At 41.3% G+C, this 27,857-nt stretch overlaps 5 protein-coding genes across 9 annotated transcripts in view; 4 read left to right on the forward strand and 1 right to left on the reverse strand.

Annotated features, from left to right (window-relative positions):
- Positions 1-5,270, forward strand: part of vps53 (VPS53 subunit of GARP complex) — a 29,682-nt gene extending 24,412 nt beyond the window's left edge. For both annotated transcript variants that reach the window (XM_086215783.1, XM_086215784.1), the window contains exons 21-22: positions 3,139-3,243; positions 4,443-5,270. In XM_086215783.1, the coding sequence (XP_086071909.1) occupies positions 3,139-3,243; positions 4,443-4,613 (276 nt within the window). In that variant the 3' untranslated portion in view covers positions 4,614-5,270. The remainder of the gene's footprint in view (positions 1-3,138; positions 3,244-4,442) is intronic.
- Positions 5,271-6,063: 793 nt separating this feature from the next.
- rflnb (refilin B) lies at positions 6,064-8,344 on the forward strand. The gene is made up of 3 exons (XM_086215093.1): positions 6,064-6,676; positions 7,050-7,138; positions 7,309-8,344. The coding sequence occupies exons 1-3, from the start codon at positions 6,491-6,493 to the stop codon at positions 7,625-7,627; spliced, it is 594 nt and encodes a 197-aa protein (XP_086071219.1). The 5' UTR covers positions 6,064-6,490; the 3' UTR covers positions 7,628-8,344.
- Positions 8,345-9,172: 828 nt separating this feature from the next.
- On the forward strand, positions 9,173-11,568 carry dus4l (dihydrouridine synthase 4-like (S. cerevisiae)). The gene is made up of 6 exons (XM_086215094.1): positions 9,173-9,518; positions 9,669-9,790; positions 9,924-10,041; positions 10,283-10,405; positions 10,877-11,103; positions 11,177-11,568. The coding sequence occupies exons 1-6, from the start codon at positions 9,430-9,432 to the stop codon at positions 11,440-11,442; spliced, it is 945 nt and encodes a 314-aa protein (XP_086071220.1). The 5' UTR covers positions 9,173-9,429; the 3' UTR covers positions 11,443-11,568.
- A 484-nt stretch (positions 11,569-12,052) lies between these two features.
- Positions 12,053-18,385, forward strand: bcap29 (B cell receptor associated protein 29). 3 transcript variants are annotated; one of them, XM_086215789.1, is made up of 9 exons: positions 12,053-12,195; positions 12,710-12,827; positions 13,773-13,873; positions 14,912-15,059; positions 15,163-15,298; positions 15,491-15,593; positions 15,980-16,080; positions 16,361-16,416; positions 18,136-18,385. In XM_086215789.1, exons 2-8 carry the CDS (start codon positions 12,736-12,738, stop codon positions 16,394-16,396), a joined length of 717 nt encoding a protein of 238 aa, XP_086071915.1. In that variant the 5' UTR covers positions 12,053-12,195; positions 12,710-12,735; the 3' UTR covers positions 16,397-16,416; positions 18,136-18,385. The 3 variants fall into 3 exon arrangements, with proteins under 3 accessions (XP_086071915.1, XP_086071913.1, XP_086071914.1); XM_086215788.1 differs by adding an exon at positions 12,415-12,544 and having other exon boundaries at positions 12,063-12,195; positions 16,361-18,385; XM_086215787.1 differs by having other exon boundaries at positions 16,361-18,385.
- LOC147254202 (solute carrier organic anion transporter family member 1C1-like) overlaps positions 18,375-27,857 on the reverse strand; it is a 35,839-nt gene continuing 26,356 nt past the window's right edge. The window contains exons 10-15 of one of the 2 annotated variants that reach the window (XM_086215786.1): positions 27,514-27,709; positions 25,753-25,915; positions 24,407-24,579; positions 21,891-21,955; positions 21,349-21,466; positions 18,375-20,900 (exon numbers count right to left, since the gene is read on the reverse strand). In XM_086215786.1, coding sequence (XP_086071912.1) covers positions 20,663-20,900; positions 21,349-21,466; positions 21,891-21,955; positions 24,407-24,579; positions 25,753-25,915; positions 27,514-27,709 — 953 coding nt within the window. In that variant the 3' untranslated portion in view covers positions 18,375-20,662. Of the gene's footprint in view, positions 20,901-21,348; positions 21,467-21,890; positions 21,956-24,406; positions 24,580-25,752; positions 25,919-27,513; positions 27,710-27,857 lie in introns of both variants that reach the window. The other variant, XM_086215785.1, reaches the window with a different exon arrangement.

Genomic DNA, 27,857 nt, shown 5'->3' on the forward strand with positions numbered 1-27,857 from the left:
CTCTTGTTTGCTTTTAACAGATTTAGTGTACAAACTCTGATACATCCAGTCAAACATGGTGTTAATACTAATGCTTGACCAACAATGGCTTGCAGATAACTGCTTTTTCCACTGGTTGCTCCATTGTAATAAGCCGCAGACTGAACAAACATTTCTCTGTAAGTGTTGGTGGTTTGTCTCAGCAGCCAGGATTTAAATGTTTGTCAAGAGTTATTCGAGGAGATTATCTACTCAGCGTGTATTTTGGGGCAGAATAGCCCTTTAATTGTGTCTTCAACCTCTCAATTGCACTTTATTCCCTTCCTAACATAGGAATGGATCCCATGCGCCATTGGTTTAATGAGTGAGACAGACCAACACAACACACACTCACACAAACACACACTTTTACACAGTATGTGGTCGACATTCAGCCAGAGAAAAGGTGTGAGGGGGTAAATCAGGAAATGCATGCAACCTTGCGTCTGCTCACGCAAACACTCATCACCACCCCTCAGATGTTGAATGTTGTTTTCACTGCAAAAAGCTGAGAGGGTTAGCCTTGTCTCACAATTACCTCATGGGACCCTTGAGGACACTGGTATGTGAGTGCCATAGATTGACCCCACCCTAATTAAGAGTCCCTGCACTGTGGAAAAATGCTCACACACACTGCCTGCCTGTCCTTTTTCCTTGGACTCCCAGGAGCCCCCCTTTCCTTCCTAAAGTTATTGTGATTGCGCTGTCTTGATGTCAGCGTGACCTGCTTTATTCGCGCTATGCTAGCCCTGCCCTCTCTCCGGAACAATGGGGGTCAATGGCAACCAGTAAAATATGTTTAGTTTTCAACAACTGTTACTTGGTCTTGTCTTAGAACTTGAGGGTTCTGCGAAAAGCTCTCATCATTTCATACCTGATTGGCCTGTTTTCACTGCTCCATATGGCCGTTGTTAAAAACCTGTTTTTGTTCCTCAGTTCGCTGTATGTACATGAATCCCCACTCATCTGCCTCACATTAAAGGTACTTTCACAGTAGAGACTGCATTCAGATCAGCCCCCCACTGTCTCGTCCTCACAGTCAGCAGGCCCGGTCTGCTGGCATATGGCTTCTAAAGAACTCTCATAGTCATCGTTGACATTGAATAAATTTGTCTGATTCACATACGACAGCAGGAGAGGGTATCATTTTTGTTAAAGGTGGACATTTGATACTAGACTTAACATGAAAAGAAAAACCCAGTTACAGAATATAAATATATCCAGCATAACATTCTGACTCTGTTTGACATAAGGAATTGAAGTTTTCCGGAAATGGATCTCCTGGGATTTCTAAAATACTTTTAATGATATAAGCAATTTCTTCCATGAGGGTCTTTGGCCTTGGCAACAGAAAGCCCTGATATTACAAAAAAAAAAAACAAATGGAGCCAAGCATTTTAGCCATCGACTTCATACAACATCAAGGTTCTCAACAGGTAATTGCTTCCATCCTGAGCCGAAACTGAAGCTTCTGAAAGACAAAACCTGTAGAAAGAGGGGGTCAATGCAAGAATTCATCTAAGTTGCCTCAAGAGTAGTTTCAAATTACACTCTGATGCTGCAACTTGAAATTAAATCTGACTCTGGCATACCCCCACCAAGAAAAGGCAGCTCATTGGGAGAATTGGAGTGCTTAAAGTTTCAATGTTCACTTTGAGATTTAAAAAAAAAAGAGTTTATCGTGGTTGCAGCATATATTATTAGCATATCATTCATTTTAGAAATTTCTCATTACAAATTGGTCAGCAAACAGTTGCCTGTTTATACATTCTTGTGTGTGTTGTTTCTCATGAAAGGGTCTTGTCTCCGCTGCCATACTAACGTGTGGCTCCTCTTCGCTGGCTAGCTGCTAACTTTGGTGCAGGGCAGGGAAAGTACAGCAGGTTTCTCTGACCTGGTTCCCTTAAAACAGCTTCCAGCATTTCCCTTGGCTGACAGAAGAGGAGACTTTTCAACATTTATATTTTAGGCCTCTTAAATCTTTGGGCAAGTATCGTCGTGAGTATCGAAGTGAATGATAGTCGGGAATAAATTTAGGCTGTTATATGACAGTTATGTTCAAAGTATTTACGATTCTTTGTGTCTGTTTGTTGCCTCTCCTGTCCGGTGCGATGACTGTGAGACGTGGCTTTTTTCCACGCTCTTGCAACCCAGCCCACCATAGCTGCTGCACTCTCTCCCACCTCTTAACTTCTCTGCTGAGAAGTGTGTCAAAAAGCAACACCCCCAACCCTATTTCTTTCTCCCCTTTTTTATGCTCATTTTCATTCTTAAAACCCCCCCCCCTTTTTTTTGTTTTACAAGGTCCCCACAGGCCTTTCCCCTTGGCCTGGCTCCAGGACAGTTGCTAAGTAAATCACTCCGTCAGCAGGGCTAGTAAGAAAGCAAAGAATTCCACAAAATCTTGAACTTTTCATGCTTGCTCATCTCTGAAATTCGTTCCTGTTTCTAATTCCACCACATGCTCATTCTCTCTCTGTCTCTTTCTCTCCCTCCCTCTTTCTTTCTCTCCCTTTCTCTTTCTTTCTCTCTGCATCTCACCTTCTCATGCGTTGCTGCACCCTGAACAAAAATGGCTTTGAAAATGCTGATTAGATATTTAAATAGTGAATAAATTCTCTGTTTGCATGTGTTTGCTTGAGATGGGAAGTCTGCCAGCCATGTGTTGCTCTGTCTGCTCTGTAGAGGCTGGGAGAAATGCTACCACATCCACATTTTCCATAGAATTTTGATTGTTTAAAAAAAACAAAACAAAACTTGAGAATCTGATTTTTTTTAATTTTTTTTTTGCCAGTTTTTTACTAACACTGATTTTTGCCAAGACTCATTATACCCCCAAAATAATTACCGGTGAGGCTAATTCTTACCCGCTCATGCGTGGAATAATTGGTGTGTAAAAAATGGATGAAAAAAAGTGCAGAGTGGGATACTAATTATAGCAGTTTTGTTTGCAGCTCAAGCTATTGGTTCTGTCAGATGGAGCGCCCCCCCCCCCCCCCCCGCCTCATTTGGGCCATAGCTAGCCCATGTGGGATCATTTAAGCATCTCTTGGGTCGTCCCACGATGGTTCACAGGAAAGCGGGGGTGGTTGAAACCAACATTAAACTGCTTTTCCACAGGTGGTGATGGCCCCGCATGAACCACCCGTGGTGTTTGTTGATAACTACATCAAGCTCCTGGCTGACGGCAATCCTGAGACTTTCCAGAAGATTCTGGATATGAAGGTCAGTTGGTTTGGCTCCACCAGTAATTGGAAGAAATAGTTGCTTGTATGTTCAATACAAAGCAGCTGGTTAGCTTAAAGACTGGAAACAGCTGAGGACGGGCTCTGTCTGAAGGGTACGAGATCCACCCATCAGCACCTCGGCAAGTGTCAAAACAACGCGCTGTGGTTTTTCAAGAGATTACATGCAGGATGAGCAATTTAGTAACTCCCTTAACTGGCTGTTGACACAAACTGGGCTCAAAAATGCTCCCAGACCTGACCTTGCTGCTTGGTGCCACCTGGCGAGTTACAGGACTTGAAATGAGGGCAGCAACACCGCAGGTAAAAGATGAGAAAGGATCCATTTTCTGTAAATGCCAAACATACCAAATCCCACTCAACCTCAGAGTTTGTGAGGACTGACATCTAGGACAGCAAAGACTGTTGCTCATCTCTGCTCGAGTGCATTGATAATAGGAATTCTTATCTTTAAGGGGATTTGTAACAGTGTTGTTATGGGCGATGAGATGTTGCACAGTCCTACAATGGGAGAACAGACTGAAGACAAAAAAATAAATAAATAAAAAAATCCCCGTCTGTGTAAGAGTTCCTGAAAAGGGTTTGTCCCAGTGTGCCTCCCCTCCACTGAGATTGATGAAAATCATCCCGGTAGTTTTTGCGTAACTCTGAAGACAAAAAGACAGACGGGAATGAAAACACAAACTTCTCGGAAGAGGTAATAGGAAACAGACGAGAACTGAACTACTGCATAGAATGATGTCTATGTCGGACCCAGACTGCTGACCAGTTTGTTTTGAATGTGATTTCCTGACAACCTCAGTGACAACTAGACCTCAGTAAGTCACATGTTCTACAATGACTGAGGGGAACATCATAAAAAGTTGCTAATGAGACGCAGAGGTGCACTTAGTGTAGCATAGATGTTTACGTTCAAACTGTGCCAGGCGTGACGGTTGCCTGTCTTTAACTGTATGTCAGATGTAACTCAGCAAGACATCAGATGTGCACAGAACATTGCTGGGTTCCTTCTAACATGTTTCTTTGATCTCATCGGTTATCATGACTTATAATGCACTTTTAAATGTTGTCTAGCGTTGTTCCTCATTAGTTTGGATTTCGGAACTATTAACAGGATAGTTCATAAGTTCTCAGAAGTCTATTCATGTTTTATCTTCCTGCATGTGCTTATGTGTGCAGGGCTTGAAGCGCAGCGAACAGAGCAGCATGCTGGAGCTCTTCAGACAGCGGTTACCCACTCCGCCCTCCGGGGCCGACGGTGGCCCGTCTCTCTCTTTCAGTGCCCCCACCCCTGAACAGGAGTCCTCCCGTATACGCAAACTAGAGAAACTCATCAAGAAGAGACTGTGAACTTATTAAAACTTTTTTAAAAAATGCTGCATGCTGGGATGATCTTCATCTCTCTCAGTTATTCCTCTCAAAGAATCGACTCTGCTCCGTTCAGTCGCTGTGGAGAAGTACAGCATTTCCTCACTCACAGTAAAATGAACCCAAACTGAAGCTGGATCATGAAGAAACTTCCTCAGCTGCTGCTTGCTGTTGGCACACATGTCATTGATTTCTGTAATTTCCTATCCATCTTTTCAGGACACTAACGTCTGACCTTTTGAAACATCGCTGCATTGTTCCACAGTGTGTTTGTACCCCTGTGTAGGCCGTTGACTAAATGCTAGAGAGCCACTGGCTGCCTCTCTGGGACACGTCTAATCCTGGATGATTACAGGCAGCTTGATCTTAATTAAAGTTGATGTTTTCTGACTCTAATGCATTTCCAGGATAACCATGGCTCTGCTCAGCTAATTTTATTCTAGGTGGGGGGATGTGTGGTGGAGGGGTGTTTAGGTTTGTGGGAAAGGTGGTCTGAGTGGAACTACATCTTTGGTTGGGATTGTCTTGGCAATTTAAATTTTGGTAAATCACATTACTTTAAAAAAAATACACAGATTCTGCAAATATATTGCAGGAGAAGTCATCTAACAACCTCTGTGTAACAGAAGACCCCCCCCCCCCCCAAAAAAAATGGAAGGTAGATGGTAGTTTTCCCAGATTTTGCAACTGAGATGAAACAATGTACAACCAAGATCAGAGGTTTAGTTTGCTTGTGCCTCTTTAACACATGTAGGAGCTTTTATAAACAGGAGATCTGCTTATATACCTCTACTGATATTTTCAAAAACATATGTCACAAATGTATTGATTCTGTGTCCCTAGAGGACATATTGTAATATTGCAGCATTAATATATCCTCCCAGCCCTAAATTTAAACTGCCCATAAAGTCTGACATAAGTTATGGTTTCAGGATGTACATTTACAGTATGTTTTTGTTGTTGTTGTTGTGATTTCACGTTGCAGAATGTCTTGCAATTTAAAAAAAAAATGAAGCAAGATCGAGCTTATTTTCAGGTCTTTGTAGCCTTTGTGAAGTTGCCTTCCATTGTCATGAAATGAAAATGACATTTACCATTTATTCAAACTGGTATTCCCTTGTTGTCTCTTAATTAGATGAATCAATCAAGACATTTCAGTCATCAGGTCCAACACGTCAGCTGTCCACATTGTCTGAGTTGTGCAGTTGTTGAACACTATTAAATCTTTGCCGCAGACTCGTCCTATGCGTGCACTCAATGCCTCGGTCTGCTCAGTTTACGCGCTACCAGGTAAAAACGCCAATCCTTGCCAATATTGGAAGTGTGTGTGTGTGTGTGTGTGGGGGGGGGGGGGGGGGGGCTGGGAAAGCGTTCTGTATTTTTTCTTTTTTTTCTTTTGGTCGCTGCTTATCTCTCAGCCAATCAGCAGCCAGGAAATACTTCAAAAGGCGTTTCCTGTGCTGTGTTCTGAAGGTTCTGTCGAGGGAAAAGTTTGAAGGCGAGTAGCGGGGAGTTGGTGGAGCTCCTCGCGTCCCTTCTCGCTCTGCAGAACGAACTCCTTTTTACTCCTGCGCGGAGGAGTGTGGTTGTACTTTCGATGTCAGCGACAAAGTTAAAGACAGTTTGAAGTTTTTTTAAAGCGGTTTTGGGGTCTAATTTTGAGGTGGTTGGAGTTAGGGAATCACCCACCCTCTTTTGACGGTAGTTGTAGCGGGTAGCTGTGGATGCTGCTCCGGGAAGAGTTCAGCACTCACCGGAGGACGGAAGCAAACAACAAAAAGCACAAGAGGAACTAAATTCGGGAAATACTGTTGTAATAAACTTCTTCCTCACTTGGGTTTAGTAACTTTTCACCAGAAATGGTCGGCAGGTTGAACTTGCCATGTGAAGAGGACCCACTGGATATGAGCTGCAGGGCTGAGAGAGGACTAGACAGCCCGGACTCCGGGTTACCCCCGAGCCCCAGCGCCTGGCTGCTGCCCGTGTGTGCGGAGAAAACCGGAGGCGTGAGCCCGGTGACTGAGGACGAGGGACGAGGCTCTGTGGTGGGTAACCGCTGATAACAACATCTGATTTGAAATTTAAATGAAATACTACCACCTCAGCACAACGAGGCAGCTGAAGACATTTAAAATACTCCATAAAGGCATTAATAAAAAAGGGGGGCATAAGGTTCCAACACTGTTGCACTTATCGTCAGTAAGTGTTGCTGCTGGTGTTTTTCACTTCGTTGAATGAACCAAGTGCTTAAATGTATGAATTAAGGGTGTAAATGTAACTCATTAGGCATCCTAGCAACAGCTTGCTGCATGTTCTGGTTAAGAGGGGGAAAGTGGGTCACTTCAGTATGCTTGAACTGGGCCAGTGACAAGTTCCTGGGCTCCAATTATCATGTTAGTGCTTTTTTTTTCTTTGCAGGTTCCAGTTCTACCCACTAGATCTTTCCTGCAACCATCATCCTATGGAGAGGGTATTGCGCTTGATCCATTACCTGCAAAAGAAATAAGGTGTGATGTGACTGGGAACAAGAATATTGGTGCTTATTGGCAGCACTGTGAGGATGGCCTCTTACACAAGAGGACCCAGATCTAGATTTGGCTACACAGGATGACAGTGTAAATGATGCACGTCCATGTTTTGTTCAGAATAAAACTGTAGCACTGTCCCTCATCCACAGATACACCTCGTCCATGAACTATAACTCGGACCGCCACTTCATACAGGATGTGGCCCTACAGCCGTGGGGCCAGGGACTGGAACTCTGCAGACAGACCGTCATTGTCGTGTCCCACAGTACCTGGCGCCACTACAAAACACAGCTGGATTTCCAGTCCCGCCATCGGCCACAGCGCTTCAAAAGCACCATCATCATCTACCCCAAGAAAACCAGCACCATGTACACCACAGAGCTGCGCTACGACGACAGCCGGAGAACCAAGCGTTTCCTCTCCAGCGTGGAACTGGAGGCGGCTGGCAGCAGAAAGCTACCACAGTGAGAGGGTAGGGTGGGTGCAGGTCTCTTATACAGTAGCTCCTCTGAGGATGGTTGCCAATGACCTGCTGTGGTGTTACAGTTTTACAGAAGCCTGGTGTCAGTTTGTCCAAAGCCAGTCAAACACCAAGGTGGTCAAAAAGGCCACAAGTGACTGATTTTGAACTTTGGATGTGGTTCATGGTGGCTAGTAAGGGAGTGGAAGAGCAAGTTGATGTGGCTGTGGTGGTGTTTGGGTGCACTCTAAGTCACTTAAGTGTAATCCACTCTACAAAGGATGTGGTGAAAGTATTACTCTTTTTTTCACTTCACTGGGTCTTGAGTATTTCTGCACAGACTAAGCTCTCACGAGTTTTCATGCTAGCCGCCATTTGATGGATTACTAATGTATTGTGTTGATTAGATTAAGCTCATACAAGCTTTTTTTTTTTTTTTTTTTTTAAAGGAGGCAGAGGGATGGAACATTGAGTGTGGAGTTTACTGAAAGTGGATATTAATTGTGATGTCACTCACTGGCTTACTAGTGATAAATAACAAGCTGCATTCCACTGCGTTCACTTTCTTCAGCTTGCTTTGGGTTGAAAAAATGTATTTATTCTATTGGCGTTTTTTTAAAGTCGAGATTTTATCATCTGATTAACGGGTCTCCTCAGTATTTGTCTTGTTGATGTATCTGTTTGTGTCATGTATTTGTGCCAGTTTTAATAAAGTTATTCAACATTTTTTTTGCACAAAATTGTTTGTTTTCAATGTGCAAAATCTCATTGCACCAACTTTAAGTAATTTGAGCTTCATCCTATTGAAAGAGTGGTCTGTTGTGTAGTTGGTCACATCAAAGTACCTTTTATGGTAAGACAATTCATTTTTGGGTGAACTGTCCCTTTTTAATGAGGGAGTTTGTATTTTGTGCAGCGTGGGCCCCCCTTAGTGGTCAGGGGGGGAAATCACAACAGGTCGCGGAAATCCTGCTTTTATTCGAACTCGAATTTAGTCTACTTCATTTATGATTTTCAGCACGTGTCACTTTCAATTTATGTCTACTTCGTTTTATACAGGATAATATTGAAGTACCATGACATTACTTGAATTAAAAGCATGGTTTTGATACCTTAATGCGCATATTAGTAAAAATCAAATGTTTAAAATACCATTTGTTGCTACGTATTATGGCATTGACTTATTTGATATACATAAATGAATACATTTTTCAATAGATTTGATATCATGTGATATTATTAGTAGACCGGACAAAAACACTTAGTTTATACTCTTGTTTTAGCGGTATATTTAATTGCAGAATATAACGGTTTGTCCGTCAATACACACGTTGCGTCTTTAAAAGAACTTCAATTTCCCACGACTCTTAAACGCAGCACTAGGCGATTAAAACAATTTTCCACGTTTTTTTCATTTTCTTAATTTCTTTCCATAAAGTAGTAGTTATGATTATTTTTCAATGGATTGTTGAAATAATTATTACTGTTGTTGCAATAACCGTGATTTAAAATAACACACTCTTTATGTAGAATGACGTAAAGGTTCAGAGGTCGTCAGGACACGCCCACTTTGTTCTGGCACAGTCGGGTTGTTGTGTTGTAATGTTTTGTGTTGTTTTGAAGGAAACACTGTGAATGTGAATGTATCGTGTATGTGTATGTGTGTGTGTGTTTAGATAAATATCGAACTGGCTCTGCGTGAAACAATAAAATAGCGGCCAGGCGGCGGGGCGAACGCTTGGTTAGCGAGTGTGTTAGCTTGTTATGCTAACAGGCAACGTTGGCTAAACTAGCTTACAGCTCGAAAGGGATGAAGACTACAAACGGACACAGCGTTATGGAGATGTTTGAAAAGGGGAAAGTTCTTAAAATTTGTGCTCCGATGGTTCGTTATTCAAAGTAAGTTCAGTCGTTGTTCCTATAATACGAGTCATTTGTGTAGCTTTTCTTAACTGAGTTATCAATGAGTCAACACGCATGCCCCACGCTGCCCGCACCAGGAGTCCCACAGCTGCTACTCAGTGACGTGTTACCGTGCTGTCTCCTCAGGCTGGCCTTCAGATCCCTGGTGAGGAAGTACAGCTGTGATATTTGCTTCACCCCCATGATAGTTGCCGCTGACTTCATGCGATCCATCAAAGCCAGAGACAGTGAATTCACCACCAACGACAGTAAGAAATGCAAAATTCAACAGACCTAATGATGACACTGAAGTACTGACCGCACCATCATTTGATATGCAAATTAACTATTTTTTCCCCCTTTTGTTTGTAATTTATATTTTTGTTTCTTTCTCCTCATCAGGTGACAGACCTCTGATAGTGCAGTTTGCTGCCAATGAGGCCCAGATTCTGGCTGATGCTGCCTGTGTCGTTGCACCTTTCTCAGATGGAGTCGATCTCAACTGTGGCTGTCCCCAGAGGTGCAACTACTAACAGTTGGCCCCGATACATTTTGGCCTCAAGTCACGTGTTATTTCTTGGTGATTACACCATTTTAATTTCAATGATGATGACACCCTCCCCCCCCCCATTCCTTTTCAATCCAAAACAATTCCTTGTTTTCCAAGAGGACAGAATCCTTGCCAACTCTGTCTGCCCTGGAATTCTGCATTTAAGTGCCTTGTTTTCATAGATTAACCGAAGTTGTTGTTGTGTGTTCAGATGGGCCATGTCAGAAGGGTATGGTGCATGCCTCATCAACAAGCCTGACCTGGTGAAAGACATGGTTCGACATGTCAAGAACCAAGTGGACAATCCCAACTATACGGCTTCCATCAAAATCAGGTAAAAAGCCTGTTTACACTCTGTTATTGAAGGACTATTGATCCATAGTAAAACACAAATGTGCCGCTGATATATTTTTTGTTTAGTATATATGTATTTGAGTTGAGAAATATGCATTTCATTAATATCACCAATTGGTGTGATCACCAATAAAGTAGACTCCTGACACCATTCGTTTATTATACCACAATTTCAAAGTGCAACATTGGTGATAATAATCGTACAATTTTCCACCAGATTGTAGAGCACAATATTTACAAACAATATGCATTAGAAAAAGATGAAGTTGTGAGCACGCTGTGGACACTCTGCTCCCACCTAGTGTGGACAGCTAGGAAATGCAGCAGCAGGTGCAAAAAAAATAACGTGGGCCATTTTTTTTAATGTTGTGTCCTGTTTTAAAATCACAGGCAGGATGTCATAATAATATGAATAGTAATAATGATTTTAAAAAAGTGGATTCCTCCATAGAATTCACAAGGACCTGAGACGGACAGTTGATCTGTGTCAGAAGGCGGAGTCGGCCGGCGTGTCTTGGATAACGGTCCATGGACGCACCGCGGAGGAGCGTCACCAGCCAGTTCACTATGATGCCATAAAGACAATCAAAGACAGTTTGTCCATCCCTGTCATTGCCAATGGGGACATAAAGTACCTCCGTGATGTGGAGTCCACTCACCAGTTCACTGGCGTGGACGGTAAGTAGTTCTTGGTGTCAAAATGAGTCTATTCATTTATCATCTTTTAATTTCCGATCTGTTTGGATTGAAGGTGTGATGGCTGCACGAGGTTTACTTGCTAATCCTGCCATGTTCGCCGGCTATGAGGATACACCTTTGGAGTGTATATGGGACTGGGTGGACTTGTCCATAGAGCAGGGAACGCCATTTACCTGCTTCCACCACCATCTGATCTACATGCTGGAGAGGGTTAGCTCCCAGCCTGAGAGAAAAGTCTTCAACTCTCTATCCAGCACCTCAGCTGTAATAGACTACCTCCAGAACACATATGGCTCCGCGCATGATCAGGGGATATAAGCTTTTATCTGTTTTTTTTGTTGTTGTTTTTTTTACATGAGACATGTCTGCATCCATTTTATCCTGTTTTGTGCCTATTAAAATAAACAAAAAAGCTACAGTTTGATAACTGCCTGTCTCACCGTTATTTTTCAATTCAACGTTAACAAAACTGATTACATATTAGTTAATAATGTGTAATTACACATTGAGGCATAAGACAATTTTTGATGCTTCTCACTGACACATTGGAAAGGCAAGCTTCCTTCACAAGAGTTGAATCAACTTAAAGTGTAGCAAATGCTGTTTGTAATGTAGTCTTAAAAAGATAGAAAATATGTAAGAGTGGCAAAGTAGCCATTCCAACAACATTTGGAAAATTATTGTAAATTGTGGGTTTGCCATTAAAAGTTGTCAAAGAATTTTTCTTCAATTGAACGTCAAGTGAACATGCTACTAGTACTGGAAGTATGCCGTCAAAAAGTAGAAGGTGAAATGGTCAAACACGAATTTACCGTAGTGACTGGGAGCAGTTGCAATACTGGGGAATTATTTCTCGCAATTCACCATCGTTAACTACCATCCGACATTTCAAAGGGGTTTTATTTTGAAGGTTAAAAGCGGAAGTCGCCTTCAAACGGAGGCGTGTTGGTGGTTAAACGGCAGGAAGTCGAGAAGGCTTTCAAGCAGATGCAACAGACAGGAAGCTTCGTTGTGGCTGATAATCAGTTACCGTCAAAAGTTTGCCTCCTTTTATAGGTGACTTCCTCACCGGTAGGTTTTTTTAAATGAACTACCGGATACATTTAGCACGTAATTTGTCCTGCGTGTCTGTAAATTGCTGCGTCTGCTTAACCTAAAGTTAGCTTTTAGTTCAGGCAGCAAGGGACGTACTTTCAGAGTCATCATCATGTAGTAACAATGTAAAAATAGTAAAACATCTCTTAAACCGGATGCTTATGTTATAATAGGAATTGCATTCTCATGTGTTAGCACAGCACTGGGTGTTGTAGCTGTTAAAGCAAGTCAAGCCTTCTACGTCATGGTATGTGAACTGTGGACAGACTAACAAGGAGCTTAAGTTCTTATTCTTCACCACAGAAGCCCAACTGTTGTCAAACGGGTAAGGTTAGTGAGAACACATGGGCGAGCTATGCCTCCTATTGAGGTTTCCAGTTGTTATACATACACAGCTAACAAGACAGAGAAACTTGCTAACCTGCTTGTAATCCTGGCCACCTGGATGTCGTCATCTTCCTGTTATGTCACTTTGTTCTGCCTTTGTCAGGTTCTCCTCAAAGGTTCTACCAGGAGATGGGGCTACAGTGGACCGCCGTGGCCCTCTTCCTCTATGTGGAGATGGGCATCCTTGTCCTCCTGTGTATACCATTCATCTCAGCTAAGAGGTAATGGTACCCTCATGGGCAACTAGGACGTAGTATAAGTCAAAATCCTGTGTGTTTGGGCTGCGCCTTTCTGTAGCATCCATGATGTAGTCACACCGCTCCACCTACACTGGCTCTTCTTCTTCAGGTAGTTGGCCCTTAAAAACTTTATTTTTTGTGGGTCAACTTGAGAGACAGTTGGAGATTCTGGGAATTGTATCCAGGGCCTCATACATATTTTAATTATTGTTAAAAGGTAATCTAATTAATTACAATTCAGATGAATTACATATATCAGTTTTCAGCCATGACAGTAAGTCATCTCAACTGTAATCATAGTTACAGTCAGTAACAACAAGGCCCATCAATGTTTTTCCATCCTTTCCATCTTTCCATCCATCGTCGTCTTCCACTTATTCCTTACTAGTAATCCATCTTTCTTATTTACAAAATGACAGACAGTGTTCATGGGGTCTTCTTCTTCTTCGTCTTCTTCTTTTTCTTTGGCTTCTTCTTCTTCTTCTTCCTTTAATGTCTGTCAGACTAGATGCAGTGATGATGTATTGCTGCCCTCCACTGGATACTCACAGTCTCCATTTACAAGCTAAATGTTCACATTGTGTCAAGAGCACAAATAAATGTGTTAATTTTTTCCATAATTAATCTCATGAATCTGTTGTATTCCCTATCCTAATTGTAATATCGTGTTACAAAACTTCCTCATAATCGTTTGTGCTTAATCATGAATATTGTGCAACTCTGGACAGAGGCCCACTTATTAAACATTATTTTTACTTGTGCTAAATAAAAGTACTGTAGCATTATTTCATTTTGTTTATCCTTGGTTTAAAATGTGGATCTGTGAGAGTCGGTGTAAAATATAGTTTTGTGTGTGTGTGTGTGTGTGTGTGTGTGTGTGTGTGTGTGTGTGTGTGTGTGTGTATGTGTGACTGTGTGCGTGCACAGATGGCAGAGCATTTTCCAATTGCGGATCTGGAGCAGTTTGGCGAGGTTCTGGAACAAAGTGTTTCTCACTATGATCATAATACTGATTGTTCTCTTCCTCGGTAAGTGACAGACGAGCAGCACCGGTAGAACACATGGTTCCTTCTCACTCGCTCCTGTAGAGGAATTTTGTGTGATGAAGGAATTCGTCAGACACAAGAACACTTAAATGGATGTCCATAACTGATGTACAAGATTCGCTATGAGATGAGGTTGAGTCAGCTCCCCCAGTCAGTTCCACCCCTCGTAAACAGTCATACTGGTAATGTCAGACACTACCAGTAACACCTAGTTGAATGGAATTGGACACACACTGAACACAGCTATGCGTCAGGATAACGCTGGCGTCATAGGTGTCAGCTTGACTATGAGTAAGTATGCTAACAACGAATTTACGATTATAAAAGAACCTATGGAAGACGCCACAGGTTTACTCCCAGCCCAGGGTCAAGGCCCGGGGTCAGATCAGCTCTTATCCTTACAGACAAATTATGAGGATGAGACCAAGAAAGTTAAAATAAAGGATACTAGATTAAATTCCTGATCAGTTCCCCGGAAGCATTTTTGAATGTTTTCACTAATCTTTCAAAACTGAACATATCCAAAAGAAAAAGACAGAGCTTTTACTACTCTATTTAAAAATTCTTTGAAAGCTCAGCTATAATACACCAGTTGTGTTCTTCCAGCTCCATTAAAACATCTCTAGCTGAACCATGTTGTGTGTTACGCTGATTCATCTGTGCAGTATTTTGTCCCTCTGATTGTGCATGAAGACTTAAATTAGGTTTTACCTCATCTTTTTGGACTTGGAAGTACATCAGTGCCCTCTACTGTATAATATAGATTGTCAAAGGTGGGAAAGGACTGTCTCTCAAATGATGTTCAATCAATTGGTTTCATTTATTTACTAATGTTTACATCATTTCCAGTCAGTTCCATTCAAACCAGGCTACAGGTTTATATTTAAACATGAAAATGTAGAAAGGTTACTGTATTTAGTTTTGGTTGTGTTCACACACACAACAATTATACCCCATTTGAACTGTGTGACCACATGAGGAGGACGGCTCTTTGGTCTAAAACTTCCTCTTTGTCTTCAGATGCAATTCGTGAGGTGAGGAAATATTCTGCAACGGATCTTCGCACAGAATCCAAACTGCAGCCAAACATGTTTGACCACATGCACATGAAGCTTTTCAGAGCCCAGCGCAACCTTTACATTTCTGGCTTTGCTGTCTTCCTCTGGCTGTGAGTCTTTCTGATGTATAGCGAATCGATAAATACATGAGAATCGTGTTATTTGCAGCCCTGGAGCCATCCTCTCCCCTCTTTCCTCCTGTCGCTTGCGCAGGGTCATGAAGCGAGTGGTGACTCTGATCAACCAGCTCGCATCGGTGTCTGGCACCACTGCTGCTCTTCAGCTGCAGCTGGAAAATGCTAACCGGGCTGCCAAGAAGTACATAGAGGACAACGAGCTGCTGAAACAGGTCGGTCACACACACACACACACACACACACACACACGGGTGTGAACACAAGCACAACTCTAACATCGCCACATGCATTTTCTAGAACTGCCGATGTTAGAAACCTGTCCAGGATTGTGGATCTTTAAAAAAATAAAGCTGTGTGTGTTTAATTTTGTGCACTTCAGGATGATGTCATTGGCTGTGTTTCAGACTCTGATGGAAGGGAAGGGTGACAAGGCTACTGTGGAGGGCATGGAGTTGCTGAGGAAGGAGGTGGAGAGACTGAAGGAGGAAGTGAAGACCTCAGGAGAGGGTGAGGGTTCATTTATCTGAGCACCCACCGTAGCTAAGCGGACACGCCCCCAACCAGTTTGGATCAGCACAGCAGGGATCTCCACTTATGAATCGACTCTCGGCAGTCCCCCTTTATTTTGTAATTGAAAAGCTTTTGTTGTGAAGCAGCAAAATCAGGAACAACCGGATTTTCATTTTTTAAACATAAAGCAGTAAAATAAAATGGGTACTTAACAGAAAATTAGAACAGACACAGGAGAGCAATGGAATTTTAGACCAGAGAATCAGAAGTTACTCAAGAACCTGTTTGGAGAAGGGGGTCAGGGACCCTTTTGCTGTAGCATGGTTCTTTTAACATGTGTGTTATAGTTTGTTTTAATGGAACTTTTTCAATCTGTGTGGCAGCCCTGAGCAGCTCCCAGTCAGAGGGTGATGTCATGAAGAAGCAGATGGACGGCCTCGCCAGAGAGTACGACCGACTGTTGAAAGAACACCAGGAGCTCCAGGTGATGCTTGGTCTGGAACGCAGCAGAGGCACTTGCTGTTAGGTCATCCCCTACACGGATGTAGTCCACATTTGGCAGGCACCCACAGGTGTTGACGAAGCCATGTTCATCATCGGGTCTTTGCCCACACAAGTCATCAAACAAATCACCTTTGCAACTCTAATTATGAAAATATTTATTTTTTGGATTTGTGTCATTTTTTTTTAAGTTAAATGAAAATGCATTTATGAGGCTCTTCATGCGTACTTTTTTCACTCATCGTTCTTTTTTGTCTTTCTAGAATCTTCAAGATAGTGGAAATAAGAAGGAGGACTAACTAGAGGAGCATCAAGACATGTGAGAGAGACACAGTCACCGCAGCACCTTCACTTAACATGTGTGTCGCAGTGCATATGACACAGGCTGATGTCACGCTTGGTTTTAAAGATTTTTACCTGACTGGTTTAAATGGAAGGAGTATTTTTGGTTTCTGCCTGTCGCAGTGGGACTAAGAGGAGTGTGCGTGTGTGTGTGTGTGTGTGTGTGTGTCAGTGAACTCTCTGACTGGCAGATTAATTGGGCGAAGCCATCGAAGAGAATTAAGTCAGTATAGGAGCCAGGTTTGATCACTGAACACTTAATTTGTTGAAAAGCGTCACGGGGGCTGTTTTTTATGGTTTGTGTCATTTTTCTTGGTTAAGTACTGTTGAGTTTAAGGTTCTCCATAGAGTTCTAAATCCAAAGCTGAAAGCCGACCTATTGTGCTCATTTACAGATGTATTATTTTGTTGGATTCACAAGAGCATCTTTGCGTGATTCAAAGGTAAAAACAATCGTGGTCCTGAGGTGTAAAACACAAACAACTAAAACTCGCAGTCTTGATGGACAGAACACATTGCAACTAAAACATTAGAAAGAACAGAAAGGAGGAAAAAACAACAACAAAAAACCCACATGAAAACAACCAGAAGTTGCAATCAAGATTTGCAGAAAAACACTCACAAGAAAAGTGTGAGCCAAAATTTTTTTCATTAAATTTTTTTTTTTTTTTTATAATTCTGTGGGTATTTTTTGTACATTTTTGTTTTCACCTGTGTTTTTGTTCATTTAATTTGCATTTCGGCACCACCATTGTGTAGCCCCCCCAAGCCCTCAGGGGAACTGTCCCTGTATGGCAGCTTAGTTGGCTTCAGAGGAATTCTGGAAACCTACAAAACTCCAAACTTTAACACGATGAACAGCTATGAATGTATTTTTGTACAATTTGCTTCTTCACTTCTGTCTGCAGTAGTGACACTCGCTGCTGTCACACGCGTCAGGGCTGCAGCGCTGGCCGTTAGTTCACACGCTGTACGTACAAACCCTCACGGTCTCGGTGTATTCCATTTTGTGTTTGACTTGAATGAGAAGTAGCTGGACATTCCCAAGTGCGAGCAGTTTTTACTTTTATGAACATTTACGTGTCAAAGATAATCTGCCACAACCGTCTGTAGATTTAGAGAAAATTGGAATTCTAATTTAGTCTTTTTTTCCTTTTCTTTTTTTTTGAGATTCAAAGTCTTAAAATAGATGAAGTGTGCTTGGTTTTTTCCCCCTAGATTTCTGAGCTACAAAGGGTTCAGGTGACAGTTGCACTGGGAGTTCTGTGGCTTGTATTTTGTTAGAATCGTTACAGGAGTTTATAGTGTCATCAGCAAATGTCCAGTGTTTCCAAATTTAACATGGAATTGTTTTGTTTTTTTATTGAACACATTTTCTGTTCAAATTATCGGGATGGTGAAAGCCTCCTATGTTTTTGGGAGGCTTGTGCATCTTGTGAATGCGGTTGAAGGAATTTATTAAATCAAGATTTTGGCGGTCACATGCAAAAAAACCAAAACAAAACAAAAAGTTTGGCTATGATTAGAATTCCTAGGTCATGTTCAGCTTGTATGACATCATCGTGTTCTGTAAAAGCACGTTTCTGGCTTATTCAGCAGCGTTTCAGTTCCACCCTGAGGATATTATTATGATGTGCATTCCATATACATAAACCCCACATAAAACTGAAATTCCTCTTATCTGAACTACGTACAGGATTTGAAGACAAACGTGGATGTAAACTGCTGATAGACTGGCTGGTGGAAGCATGTAACTCCAAAATGGTCATTTGAGTTTAGTAGCTATGGAAGCCTGAAAAATCCACCCCAAAGTGCCTCTCAAGTGGACATAATATGCTTTTTTTTTTTTTTTTTTTTTTTTCAAGTAAAGGTACGCTATTCTGTCTTGTTTTGAATATTTGCATGTACTTTATTCAGCAGCTCCAATAAATAAATGCCACACATAACTTGATTGGATATTAAAAGTTTTATTTTTAGTATTACATTTATGATATTCTTTGAAATTTTACAAAAATAATCCAAGAAAATTATGTACATTCTGTTTACTTCAATGCAAGTTAAATGCCTTACATTATTGAGATCATGACTTCCTGCCTGGTTACTTTCGGTTCTGCTCTCGATGAGTCTGTCCTTGGCTGCCGGTGCCTGAAAAAAACCTTTAATTCAAAAGACAATACAGTCACAACAGACGCTAACTTGCCAAAATGATAAATAATTCACTTTGCCAATAGAGACTTACAAAACAATTATATTCTATACACTTACAAAGACAAAAAGTATTGTCTTAAAATACAGTAGCTGATTGATTCGTGTAACCAGATGTGAGGAGCCGCTCACACGTGACCACCAGAGATCAGACCACAGGGTTTCTGTTCGGGTGGGTTTTCATTCTCCAGTTCATGTAGGAAACAAAAATACACGAACCTTCCAGAAGTGTAACAGAACAAACTGACCGATGAAAAGAAAAGCGATGCAGTGACATCTGGAGATGAACTTGGAGCACCATGAGCTTATTTGTCCAAAAATTAGGGTGACATCGAATGTATCAATGCAAAAGTCCAAAGTAGAGCCCAATATTGGCTGATCGCTGATGTCCAGGTGTAGATGCTGGCCAATATGAAAACTTTTCTGACTTCTATTTTATATGTAAAATAAATGATCAACTTGTTATATTCAGGTTAAACGCTTAAACAGTCTTTTTATGAGAACTTTAAAATGCTGCTCACATGCACATCTCATTGAGGTAATACATAGCCTTTATGTGATGAATATAACTGATTCTGGCAATTTTTCACAATAAAAGCTTTTACTTCAACATTAAGTGTTTACTTTGATACATCAGGGACATTTTTCTTACAGTATATCGTTTGAATTGCAAAAATCAGTATCTGTCAGAATCCAGCTGAAATTCCGCCTCATCCAAGGCACAACACTCAGTAACTACAGTGAGACTGAGCAGGCCTTCACTGCCACTGTTCCATTTCAGTCTGAAATAGTGCTTCAGAGTCTGATAAGGCACAATGAAATAATTGAAGAAAATTTGTGTGCAGAATTTAGTAAATATTTACTTACTGTATACTTACACCAAACATTAAAAAAAAAAAAATACTTCAATGGGATTGGTGCTAAATTTTTGGTACAAAAATTGGTTACTTCCCCCGTGTGGACACCATCAGCGTGGAATGGTTGAGATCACTAAAAATTTTACATTGTGTGAGTGTGTTTCTGATTTGTTGTTTAATGGAGTGTAAAAAGCACAACATATAATGCATTCAGATCTATGCAACCATGTCAAAATTAAAAAACTGATATAGCTAGTCTGAGTGTACGCTGCAAAAAAATCCCCAAAAAGAAACAAAACAAAAAAAAAGCGTTACCAGGTACATCAGTCAACTTTCTGAAGAAATAACTCTCACTTCATATGAGACGAGCAATTAGGGTAATATACTTGGCGTGAGTTTTTTTTTTTTTGCAGTTTAACAACTTCAATTCAGCCCAAATGTCAAAGTATAAAATGAAACATCTGATTTGCGTCTTGTCAAAAAGCTCAGACGATGTATTATCTGTTTTAGAGACAGCGATGAGACACGGATGATGAATGAGACACATCTGTCATACTGAGCCCTCTGAGGGTCTGTGTTCAAACAAGCCGGGTTCAAACTCCCTGCTCTGCTTTTCCATCTATTTCATAGTCCCGGTCGAATTCTCCACCAGTTTTTTTAGTGTAAATGTGTCTCACTTCTTTTTTGTAAGGCCACTGATATCAGGACAGCATTAAAATGAAAAAAAAGAAAGGAAAAAAAAGAAAATGATAAAAAGGCAGCTTGCTAAGTGCTGGTGTTCAGAAAGATACTGTTCTCACAGTAGTCTGTACAAGTCACAATTCCCATCGAATCACTTGTGTCACCATTAAAAATGAAAAATAGTGATATACTTTGTAAGGAAAATATTGGCATGTACATTCAAGAGAAAAATCTCTGCTATAACAAATTGCTGTCAAATTCACAAAACCCTCACAAGTCCAGTAGTACAAATATAGAATTTCTGCTTCATATGAGATGATCAGATAAATGATTCCCTGCAAATCTCATTAGTATCTGTGTGCGTGTTTGTACATGTGTTTATGGATGCATTTGTTCGTCTATGTGGGGGTGTGTGTGTGTGTGTGTGTGTGTGTGTGTGAATGAGATGGCAGTCAGCATGGACAGTCTCTGCTGGATCCGTCACAGCCTCGTCTCTCTGTCTGTGCTGTTGTCCGACGTTCGCTGTAATTGGTCAGAATTGGAGATGACAAACTCTTCCTTTCGGAGCGCCTCTAGCTCTGCCCCGCCGTTGGCCAGAGATCCATGCATGGCGTTTCTTTCCTCTTTCTTCAGCTGCCTGCTGAGCAGAATGAAGCCAGGGATGCAGATGATAAAGGAGATGGTCCTCAGGCTTAGAGTCAGACCCAGGTATGCTATCCTGAAGAGGAAGGACGCACGTGGTGAAAATTCTGGGGAGGGAAACTCTTCACACAAGCAAAGAGTCAGAGAGGGAGTTGAGGCTGTTTTGAAACAATACTAATGAATGAATTTAAGACCTTTTCAAAGCAGCAAGAGCGCTCCAAACTCTTCACACACATATATGTGAAAAGGTGGAGTTATGATGATCATGATAATAAATCACAACATGATTTACCAGCAAAAGATGCTGTTACCAAACGGGATAATAGGACTTGGGAGGAAGGTGGATGACAAGTACCCACTGGTCCTAAAATGATCCAAGTTAGAATTTATTTCAAATTCAATACTGTTTACCCCCCTACATAATCAGTTAGAGGCAAGGATGAAAAGCAGCCATAACTCGCCTAAGATACTACATTATTGCTTCCTAAATGATCTCTCCAAGACTGTCACAAAGTGAGTTGTACCTGTATGCAGTGGTGTTGTAGATCCGACAAGCCCCGATGCCACCGCACCTCTTCTGACCCCATTTTAGACACGTGGTATCAATGATGGCTCCGAAGTAGATGGGTGCTGGGATTCCCGCTGCAAAAACCGTAAACATAACATTAAAAATCAGCTCCTCCAGTGGAGAGAACATCCCTGTTTATGACTCAGAAGCATTAAAAAGGGGAGTCTTGAATACAGTGACTTACGTGGAACTTTTAAATCCCTTACATTGAAGCCTTTGCCATACAAGCTGATGCAGTTGTCATTAAGCTCATCACCTCCAAGTGAGTCGCTATCTGTTTCACAGTATTGAGTTGTTGTTGTTTTTTTAATGTTGCGTATGTGGCAACTTTGATCTTCGTGTCTCTCCAATTACAAAGCTACCAACACCACCTCTGCACTCTGTGATGTTGTGATAACTCTCAACTTTAGTGGAGGGTGACAAAAGTTAGGCGTGACAACTTGAAAAGCTGGGAGGAAAGATGGGAAAGATGATGAAAGGATGTAGGAGGAGACTTACCCAGTGTGCGTGTTGCCAGAGCGTGGAAACCCAAGGCAAACGACTTCAGCTGCGGTTTGATACACCTTCACGAGGGGAAGTTTGAGTAACAGTACATCAGAAAGATTCACACTAAGTAATCAATACCAAGTTAGTTCAATCATTTCCTATGTTCCAACCCGGGAGACAAACATTCTGAGATGGAAGTCACAGTCGCTGTCTGGTATCAACATATAAAATGTCTTTTAGGCAGAAAATGTTAAGTGTAGAAGAAAAAAACACAACAGCAACTGATCCTTCCCTTCTTGAACAGACATGCTGTCACCTCATAAAGCATCTTCTCACCTCTCTGTGTTTGCATGCTCCTGGTCTAAGAGGAGCCTGGGAGTGTGTGTTTCTCTGCTTCTCTACAACTTCAACTCTAAGTAACACGAGTGGGTTTGAAATCTTTCAGCCAACCAGCTTCATTTCCCAGGAGTTTATTCGGGCTCATTCAATATACCGGTCACACTGATTATCGGGCTCATATTTCCACTGTATTTGCCAGTGTTCCTTTTTGAAGAATCAATGCGACTGAGGAGGAGAAACAAAAGGATCTCAGGTCATTTGAGCAGCCAAGCACAGAGCAGCAGGCCTTTGGTGCACCAGTCAGAATCTTTATCCATCAGTTTTGCTGATCGCTGATGTGTCAGGGCTTGAAACTTTCAGCTCTCCCTAATGTACATCAGCAGTGAAGCCAATGTTGCAGTTTATGTCACCTGAACCTTTATCAAGGCAAACACGGGGGGGCTGATGACACTGCATTTTTGGGGCAGACGCAGAAGTCTGTCAGAATTAAAGGTGCCCTCTAAAGGGCATTTCCTGAGCTTCAGGAAATGACGTATGAGCAGAGTTTGACACTCTAAGGCTGTTTTCATATTCAGAGTTGAAAGCGTAAATTTTCTCTGTGCTTTGCGTCAATCCATTTGGAGGACGGGCCAAGACAAACATGACTGTTGACATTACAAATACGTTGAAAGCTGCTCTTTGTCCAATATTCAGGATACACGGGTATGATGTAGTACTTTGAAGCTTCCGGTAAAGTTTGCAGTAAAGTAGGAGACAACTTATGTTCAGCAGAACCTACGTAGAGGCGATCTTTAAATAAAAGTACGTAAGTAGGTCTTGAGCTGAGAAAAACATATTTTCCCCTCATGCAATACTTCAGTGTGACTCCAGAAAGAGCCAGTCGCGTTCGTTTGGCCTGAAGCTACAAGCGAATGACAGCTAACATCAGCAAAACTGTATGCTCAGTAATGCACAAACACTTTGATTTGAGCTAAACACAAACAAACTATTATACCAAGCCGCAAGCAGCTGATCCATTCTGTTAACTCGCTCCTGCTCATCCATGCTTGTTCACGGTAGCGTTGAACCAGAAGTGTAACTGTTTGTGTGGAGCTGAAGCCATAGCGTCTGTGCGTTACGGGGCCTATAGCTGGATCGAGAAGACATGGAGACTGTAAACAGATATTTTTGGACAGTTTTCTCTGTAGCTGTTTATCAGTCGCTAAACGCATCAAGCTAAATACGCGTGTTTGGCCCTTTCTTTAATCTGGAGCCATGACGAAGGGATGGGGGGTATCTTGTAGGTTCAAAACACCTATTTTGAGTGCTGTAAATGGAAAATTGTATCCTCTTTGCATATAAACTCTATAATGTAGTTTTTTTTTTAAACAAAATTACTTCATTGACATGTACTCATGAGTGGCATTTTAATATTAATAGAGCTAATTTAAACACGATAACCTTTAATAGTCATATCTACTTAATTAATTCTTAATACTCAATATTAAAAAAAGGCGACACCACCGATTCATTATTCTGCTGCGACTTCACAGCATCATGACTTAAACATTACCAGTTATTAAGTTTTATCAACCAGGCAAAAGATGCATCTAAGTCAAGAGTCACCCTGACCTCATTAGTGAGCAAAGTGAGATCATATGAGAAGAAAGTGACTATTTTTAAACCCTTAGTTTGTCTAAAGAGCCGCTGTGTGATTTCCAGGCTCAAAGCTCCACAGTGCGTCTATAAATGGCTCGGTTCATTGTTTCAGAATGCTTTGATCCCAGAGGGAGCAACATGGAAATATTCTCTTTCAATGATTCAACAATTACTAACAACTCCAAAGTGCAGAGCTCTCTTTTTCTTATCTTTACTAAATCAGTATAATAGGTGAAATAAAATAATACATTGGGAAATGGAAAAAATGGAAACATGTCACCAAGTTTGCTAACTTCTCCCAAACACTGCTACAAATCTGGGTCATATCATGCTGAATGCCTCTTAAAAGAAGTGCTTTTAGCTTCACCAGATGTTCCAGATCATCTTTTTAAGATGCACAAGTAAATGAAATGTGACTTTATCTAATATGCTGAACAGATAAATGAAGACGATGGCATTAAAGATAATATGACCCTTTGAAGCAGCGTGTTCATTAAGTTGCTTCCATTTCAGAGTTCTTTCAAGCTGTTTGTTTTTCCATCAAATCTGACCTGATGAGAAACATGTAACCAGGTGTTCCCCCAAGGGAGATGATGAAGGAAGTGATGACAGAGAGCGCCAAGAAGTACGGGAACATCCTGTCACAGTCGTCCTTGTTGGGGCACTGACCTGTACTGGCGGTAAGGTTACCAGCCGCACCGACGCAGCTGCAGTTTGAGAAGACCTGGAGAGACATGTATAGCGGCACTCATGTGACCATGTATGGAAGTACAGACACACTCGACAATAACACTACACGGGCTTCATATGCAAAACACGTGTGCACAAGTGGAAATTGTTGCAGGTCAAAGATTGTGTGTCTTGCTTGTATGTGTATGCATTGTTTCACATGAAACAAACGCACTTTTCCGAGCAACACCCATCCCTCAGGTATGACGGCTTCCTTGCTGCACTGGCTGAACATATTGTTCATGTTCCCAAACACACCAAAGAATAAACAAAGCCTGAGGAACATCAAAGGTTAGCTTTGTTGCTACCATGAAAATAAAAAAAAAGAAAAGTGAAGCAGTGCGATCACTTCTCATTGTTATTAAACATACAAACTGTAATTGCTCAGTCAGTTGATAAGGATGTCAGCATTTGTTGTAGTTTTCCTTAAGATCCAGCAGAGGGCGATATCATTAAAATGCAAGCTGACCCACTGCTGCACTACAGACATGCCAGTAAAGCTCGATTGCTGGGAACTGAGGACGCCAGCAAACAAAGCCTTCATGATGCAGACACACCTGGACAACAGTGTGTGAAATACTTGGAGTGCTAATTTCTGCATAAACAAATACATTAATTAACTATAATTAATGTGGTCTAGCCCTGTTTGGTATGAAAATGTATGCCCTGACATAACTTCTGTTATAAATTGATACTATATATATTGAAAATGGCCTCCTGCATGATTGTGCATGAACACTTTACTCCATTCAGCCAAACAATGAAGACACAGTAATTAGACACGGTAATTAACCTCTCGAGTATTCAATATACACCTTCTCAAAATGTCCAGGTTCTTTATGATTAGGAAAGCGTCACTAATAAAATTAATAATGTCTCAGTGTTCCAGACAGCCATGACATGTGACACTAAACTAGCTCGCACAATACCAAGTATTTCAAACTGAAGCAGTTAAAATGGAATTCAGTCATCATTCATTTTATTAGCTGCATATGTTCTGTCTCCTACTATCAATGTGTCCTCTGTGAGGAAAGCCTACGCAGAAAATGTAGCCAAAGCAAAAGAGATGATTTATTCATCGTAAAAGCAACAGATTCTTTAAATCACTGCAGCCTCAGTAATTCATTTCCCATGTATGTTTATATAAATATATACTTGGTCAACTTACTGTGTTTTTCCCTGAACCAACAGAGCTGGTACAGCCGGCGAGACATGGAGACACGTAGGTGATGCCGTCCTCCCCACAGATCGGGTCCCAATTATTGGCTGAACAAAAACAGTCGGAGTTGCAGGCAGTGAAGACTGAGTGTTTATCATAAGATATCCCCTCGCTGCTGCAGGGAAGGGAGGGAGATAAAAGTACACATGAAAGCAAAGCACTATGTTTACTGTACTTAGTGTGCATTACTTGCATTATTTATCTTATCAATCACATCATTTTGTGTGTGCATGTGTGTGTGTCGCTATGCTTTGGCATCAATTAAATGTGTGGGTCTTCAAATTATACCATGAGACATTTGTAAAGTGCAGCCTAGAGTGCCCGTTAAAACACATTTGGCAGGATTTAAAAAGAAAATTGACCTTTAGGCACATTAGCATTTCCTATTATGGGTGTCAGAATGGGGTGGGGGGGGGGGCATGGGGTTCTGACCCCTCCCTAATTGGCTGCTGTGACCCGTCTCATTACTCTCATGTAGAAAAGTCAAGTTCATAGATAGATGCTCACTTAAATATGAAAGTAAATACAGAGCTAATAAGCACGAGGAAACGGAAGCAGGCGGCTCTGTCTGGGTGGTGTGAGTCGCCTGTGTAGGTTAATTAGCACATCGAGCATAACAGAGTGAGTGTTTCATTAACAATTGGGGCTACAAATAGAAGAGTGTGAATGGTAAAGTGTATTTAGGAGTATAGGTGTGAATTAGAAGTATTAGAAAGTCCAAACTTTGTTTTTATTCCCTAAAGGTTGCTTAAATAATAATGAGGAGTGGTCATGGAGATCTGCTAACTAATCTGCTAGACCAGTGACACCATTTGTTTCTCATTAGACTGCGCAACTTGAAAACTATGTCAAAACCACTCACACCATCAAAGTACTGCTGTGTTTAAAATTAGAAAAAATGGAAGCTGAAATAAATAAAAACCTAGTGAGCATTAGCATTCAAACCTACTAAATCTTTGAGCTTCTAAACGTCTTCTGCTGTCTTTGTTGGGTAGAAGCACATTTTTCTGGTTGTGAAATTCTAAGACACATTTGCAAACTCTGTGTTCTGGTTTGCACAGATTAAGGACTAAAACCGTATGTATGATCACTCCCATGATCAACCGTAAATGATGTGACACAGTTCAACACACACACACACACACACATATATATATATATATATATCAAATAATTAAATAAATATTTTAATTCACAATCTAAAATAGACGTACTCACTCATCATGCAGCTGGATATTAAAGACCATTTTCGGAGCATAATGAAATAAATATGTGACAATAAAAGCATCATTATTTTCTGCCACCTCTCCATCAGCCTGCAGCCAATAACCGTGTAAATGCATGGTGTGAAGTATGTGTGGACGTTCTCACTGCACGTTCTTATTTCTGAACACATACTTTATGGGTGGAAAGCAGCATATGCATGTTGTCATTGACGTACATGCCCCCTGACTGCATGTTCCTCTTTGTTCTAATGCCAGTTCTGTTCTTTTATATATGGGCTACCCTCATGGAATCAAGTCTTCCTCTTGGATTAATACAGCTGTCATTTCTATATTTACAAAATGAATACCAGACATACTTCTATATACAATCAAGACTGAACAGGTGCAGTAACAGTTACATTTCCAAGGAGGCATCAAGGGATTTAGAACCCTGTAGAACCCTCACATAGAACCCTGACATGCCGGCTGATTATTTGTGGCTCACCTGTTGTATGAAAGCGTCACCCCAGCTATCTTGGCATTCTCACAGCTCATAGTGAAGAAGAACAAGGACAGGATGTAACCTATCAGAGATGTTCCGAAGGCAAACTTTGCTGCTCCCATGATGTTCAGTTTCAGTCTCTTCATTAATAGACCACCAGAAAAAATCCCCAGAGCTACAGCTGGGATATTGATCACACCTGAGGAGTAGAACACAGGATTGAAATTAACTCAAATGACAGGCTGCAGGTAGAAACAAGAGGAGTCATTCAGCATCGCCGTGGAAGACCCGGTCTTTTATCTCTTCCTGTGTCATTAGTCCTAATACTGCCTTCTCTTTCATGCACA

This window comes from Aulostomus chinensis, chromosome 10 (genome assembly GCF_037954235.1).
Source record: "Aulostomus chinensis isolate RoL2024-O1b breed Wild chromosome 10, RoL_Achi_v1.0, whole genome shotgun sequence".
NCBI classification, from domain to species: Eukaryota; Metazoa; Chordata; class Actinopteri; order Syngnathiformes; family Aulostomidae; genus Aulostomus; species Aulostomus chinensis.